The following is a 5,286-nucleotide window of genomic DNA, read 5'->3' on the forward strand; positions in this document are numbered from 1 at the left end:
CTCTCTCTCTCTCTCTCTCTCTCTCTCTCTCTCTCTCTCTCTCTCAAGCACTCTCTCTAACCTTCACTCAAACACTCTTTTTCTCTCACTCAAACACTATCTCTCTTTCATTCAAACACACTCTCTTGCACTCACACTCACTCTCTTTCTCTCTCTCTCTCTCTCACACACACACACACACACACACACACAAAACCAAAACACAAAAGATTTCTTGTTATGAAGCCTTAATATTTCTCATTCCAGGGCCTTCAGTATCTGAAAGCAATGAGGCTATGTCATCCAAAATCTCCCCATCACGTTCTCCTCGGGCACGGCCAACGCCAGTAGTTGCCCATCATCAACATATTTCAAGTCTTCTCTCTAGGCCTAAAATTGGTAAGATGCTAAGCCTGTCTTCCTGTTGTTCCACAGTGGCTTATATTGGCCTCTAGTGAATTAGTTATATGTAGCATGCTTCTAAATTATAATCTAGCCAGCAGTATGCTAACGATCTCTTTAAACCGCCTTATTATAATTCTTTCTAGACTTAATTACTCAACATATTGCTGTTTGTATTTGTCTCTGTTGCTCTTCCATATATTTCTTTTGTCTTGCATTGGAAGTTCAGTGTCGAAACCCTATGGGACTTTCATTGTTGGCTCCTGTTGGACATTCATCAGTGACCTGCGTTGGGAGATTATGGTTCAGCCCTGTTGGAATTTTATCGTTGATCTAAACCCCCTCTCCTGTTAGATGTTTACTGTTATCCCTGTTGGAATTTTCATTGTTGGCTCTCATTGGAATTTCATCATTGCCCCCCCCCCCTGGAAATTCGTTGTTGGCCCCGTTCGGAAGTTCAACATTGCAACCCCTTCCCCCTCCTTGGAAGTTTGTTGTCAGCTCTCCTTTAGAAGTTTGTCATTGTCCCCACCCTCCCCCTGGAAGTTCATTGTTGACCCCTCATGGAAGTTTGCCGTTGGTTCTTCTCCATTGGAAGATATTGTTGGCCGCCACTGGGCATTCATTAGTCCACCTCACCCCCACCTCCCCCTGTTGGAAGTTTATTGTTGGCCTCTGTCGGTAAGTTCATCATTGGTCTTTAGAAGGTTATTGCTGGCCCCTGTTGGCAAACTCATCATAGTCCTTTGGTTGTTGTTCATTATGAACCCCATTTGAAGGTCATCATTCATTAACCGTATTCAGTTTCCATCATTGCCTCAATCACAAATATATCATTGAACTTATTGGAATTTCTTTCCTATCAATTGATTATCAAACAGATGTATATTGACCATTTTCACTTTGTTGATTTTGTAAACAACCCCCACTCCCTACTAAAATCACCTTTACCTTTCATCCTGCAAGTTCGTTAATTTAAGTATCATTAAATATACCACAGTTGATTTGATTGACTGTATATCTCTGCTACAATAACTGGACCCCCTCCTTTGTTAAGATCAATTTCAAATTCTATCAATTCAATAGGAATGAGATCACATCAGTAAAGGACATTATTTGTGTGTTACCTTTCTCACCTGGCCAAGCTTGTTTGGACATGTTCAGCCCATACATGCCCTCCATCCTGGTCTCGCATCAGTTGAGGAATGTCTTCGGGGAGGCATCCAGAGTCCCTGGTGAGTTGGTTAATATACGTTGTGTTCGGATGACCTGTGGATGCTGGGTGCTTTTAACGTGGGGCCGCACAAGCGCTTCAACGTGGCACTGGCACAGAACTCTTGCAGGCCATTCCTCCTTTTTGTTGAAATACTGTTTTCGTTTCAATTAGTTTTCAAAATGATGAATGATTTAGTAAAATAAATATGTTATTAAGCCGGTGTTTGGATCATAGCATAAAAATTCCGATGGATGGTTTTAATGTAGATCACTTTAACCCTTTTGCTACCATAGTTCTGATGAAATTCGTTTGTTTCAATTAATTTTGAAAATAATGAAGAATTTATTGAAATAACTTTGTCGTTATTAAGCTGGTATTTGGAACATGAATTAACGTGAAATTCTGATGGGAAGTTTTGGTTTAGATCACTTTAATCCTTCTATTACAATCGGCCTGCCTCCTTTGTCATCTTCTCTGCTTGCTTGGCCATGTGATTTGGATGCCAGCTAACTGACTCCCAAAGATGGTCCTCTTCAGCAAGAATGAGACTGAAAATAGGCCTCAAACGGTCTCTCGTATTATATGGTGTCTCTCCCACTCAGTTGGAGCCATTGAAATGCTAGAACACAGGAGACTGCATGAAGAGAGGAGTAGACGTCACCATGAACCCCCCTGCAGCTGTTGTTTGGGGGCCAATTTCGGTGCCTTCTGCCTATCTGATCTCAGTCTTGTCAACCATGTCCGCTCCTATATGAAACAATGTAATGAAGGCAGGCAGGGGGAGGATGACTGTCTTGGATCGACACTTGTCATTGCGTTTGATGGGCTGACATAAGCTAAGCTACTGGCTGTAGTCAACCCCTTTGACCCTTTAGCATCTAAACCAGTCATATCCAGTCAAAACATTCCACTTGCTTTATGTTCAAAGCTTCAAGATAATCCTTGATTAGTTCAAGACAATGTGAATAAATGAACATCACATTTGACGGAGAAATCTGGAAGCTAAACGGTTAAAGGAGAATGTACTTCTGCCTGGTTTAACTGAAATTCAACACATGCACACTTAAGTCCATTGCAGTGACCAAATATATCTCATTAAAACTTACAGAACATTTTCATCATCATCATCATCATCATCACCATCACACTCAAAACAAAAACTGCCACCATTGCATAACGTGTCTATGCAGGAGTATTGCAAATTCCCTTTTCATTTAACTCTCTTTACTCTTTTACTTGTTTCAGTCATTTCACTGTGGCCATGCTGGAGCACTGCCTTTAGTCGAGCAAATTGACCCCAGGACTTATTCTTTGGAAGCCTAGTACTTATTGTATCGGTCTCTTTTGCCGAACCGCTAAGTTACGGGGACATAAACACACCAGCATCGGTTGTCAAGCAGTGTTGGTGGGGGCAAGCACAGACACACACGCATATATATACGACGAGCTTCTTTCAGTTTCCGTCTACCAAATCCACTCACAAATCTTTGGTTCGCCCAAGGCTGTATTAGGAGACACTTGCCCAAGGTGCCATGCAGTGGGACTGAACCCAGAACCATGTGGTTGGTAAGCAAGCTTCTTACCACACAGCCACTCCTACGCCTATCTAACATTTTAAAACAGAAATCGAAATTACTGTTAAACATTAATTATTCTTCCCATTAAAATTCTGCTTCTCCCAATTTTGCTGTTACCTATTCCACCCGTTGCATCAAAATGGCTGTTTGTTTTGAGGACAGGGAGTCGTTCCATCCTATAGTGATTTCAAATACATAGCATCCTTCTCTCCAATATCCTCACACAATTTCAATAAATGGCTTCTTGTTTTGCTTTCGGTTTTCTTTCTTTCTTTTTTTAATCAGGTGCAAGGACCATTTGAAAGGGTTAGAAATAGACTTGACTGCTCCCTCTACCTGTTCCTGTCTATGTTATAAACCCTGCAGAAATCATGTTTTGTGTACATGTGGGTGTTTTTGAACATAGATGATATATAACTGTTATATACTCACATATTTGTATATATGCATGTACATATACACACATACATACATGTATATAACGCTGACTGAAGCCTTGTAATTGAATTTATTTGGTGAAGTTCTTGTCATGTGTATATGTGTGTGTGACAGTGCTTGTGTGTCCTTGAACAGATAAGGAAATGACATGTATGTATACAAGGGGACGCTGAAAAGTCCCTTGCTTTAAAGGGTATTACGAAAGGCTTGGTTAGAAGCCCAACCTTCCGAGCTCTTTTACAGGGACTTAGAAAAGCTGAAGGACCCCTGCAATAAGTGTGTAAATCTGAGAGAGGAATATGTTGAATAAGATCATAATTAACTCATCCTCATCCTGTATTTTTCTTTTACCCAAAGCCAGGAACTTTTCCAGCATCCCCTCATATATATAAACACACACACACATGGAACATATATGTGTACATGCAAACACACATCTATATAATTGAATGAGTTATTTTAAAGATTGTTGTTCATCATATTTTTATGTTAATTAATGTTCTAATTTGCATTTGTTATGTTTTTTTTATATTTTTTTTTTCTTTAATCGTGTTTAATAATTGCTTTCTGTATTACTAAATAATACACCCTGATATTGATTAGATGTCTTTTGCATGATATATGTTTGTTAGCTATCCCACGATTCCCTCCTGCTTTAGCTCATTTGATTATATATATATATATATATCAGGTTTCCCTTTCATAATGTATTTAGAGTTTGTGTATGTGCGCGTGTGTATATATATATATATATATATATATATATATATATATATATATATATATATATATATATATACGGAGTAGTTTTGGTGAAGTATTGCGTGGTATTACTTTAAAGCGATTCATTGTGTGAGGCAGGAACAGTTTGAGAAGATACAGAGTAAACTCCAAAAGGAAAACAAAACTATACAAAGTTGTAGTCATACCTTGTCCTTCTATATTTCAGTGTTATGATCCCTTCTTCAGGACATCTGGAAAGGCAAAGGATAGAAATCACTTTTCTAAATGTCCTGAAGAAGGGCTTATTGCCCCAAAATATCAGAATATGAGGTAAAACTATACCTTTTTGTTTCATTTCCCTCTTGTGGTTTATTTTGTGTCTTCTCGCATTGTCCCAGCCTTACACAACAAATCTCTTTGAAACGCACACAGACACATTTGTGTGTATACATGTATGATGTCTTTATGTACATTTATTTGTCTTGTATCCTTGCTATTGAGCGCGTCTTATGTTCCCTCTTTGCAGATGATTAAATAACTAAGTTAGTGCGCTGCCTTCACTGTCAAACCGGCTATTGATGATTGGGGTCCCTCTTAGTCTTAACAGGCTCCTCAACCCCGCCCGCATAGCCTGTAACAAGCCAAAAACTAACCATTTCCCCCATGAACAACCAGCAGAAAGAGAGGGGTCACTGAAGACTTTCACAGTTCACCGACAGTTGTTACTGTGCCACAGACTCCACCTTCTTTTATTGGATAGCATCTCAGAACGTTGATTTGCGATTTGCTAACCTCAGTACAGGCTACCAAGCTGACAGTAGTGGTCTGGCCTTTGTACTCTACTCATCACCACCACCACCACCACCACCACCATCCCACTCTGAACTCCTTGCAGTTAACTGTAGTGGGGGGGGGGGCAATAGAGCAGTCAGCTTGCCCTTTGTTGTTGAC

At 39.8% G+C, this 5,286-nt stretch overlaps 1 protein-coding gene across 1 annotated transcript in view; it reads left to right on the forward strand.

Moving 5' to 3' along the window:
- Positions 1-5,280, forward strand: part of LOC106875842 (nuclear receptor corepressor 1) — a 114,665-nt gene extending 109,385 nt beyond the window's left edge. The window contains exons 28-29 of the mRNA XM_052976932.1: positions 247-378; positions 4,862-5,280. Of these exons, the coding sequence (XP_052832892.1) occupies positions 247-378; positions 4,862-4,869 (140 nt within the window). The 3' untranslated portion in view covers positions 4,870-5,280. The remainder of the gene's footprint in view (positions 1-246; positions 379-4,861) is intronic.
- The last annotated feature ends 6 nt before the right edge of the window (positions 5,281-5,286 follow it).

The sequence above is a fragment of the Octopus bimaculoides genome, chromosome 26, assembly GCF_001194135.2.
Source record: "Octopus bimaculoides isolate UCB-OBI-ISO-001 chromosome 26, ASM119413v2, whole genome shotgun sequence".
In the NCBI taxonomy this organism is placed as follows: Eukaryota; Metazoa; Mollusca; class Cephalopoda; order Octopoda; family Octopodidae; genus Octopus; species Octopus bimaculoides.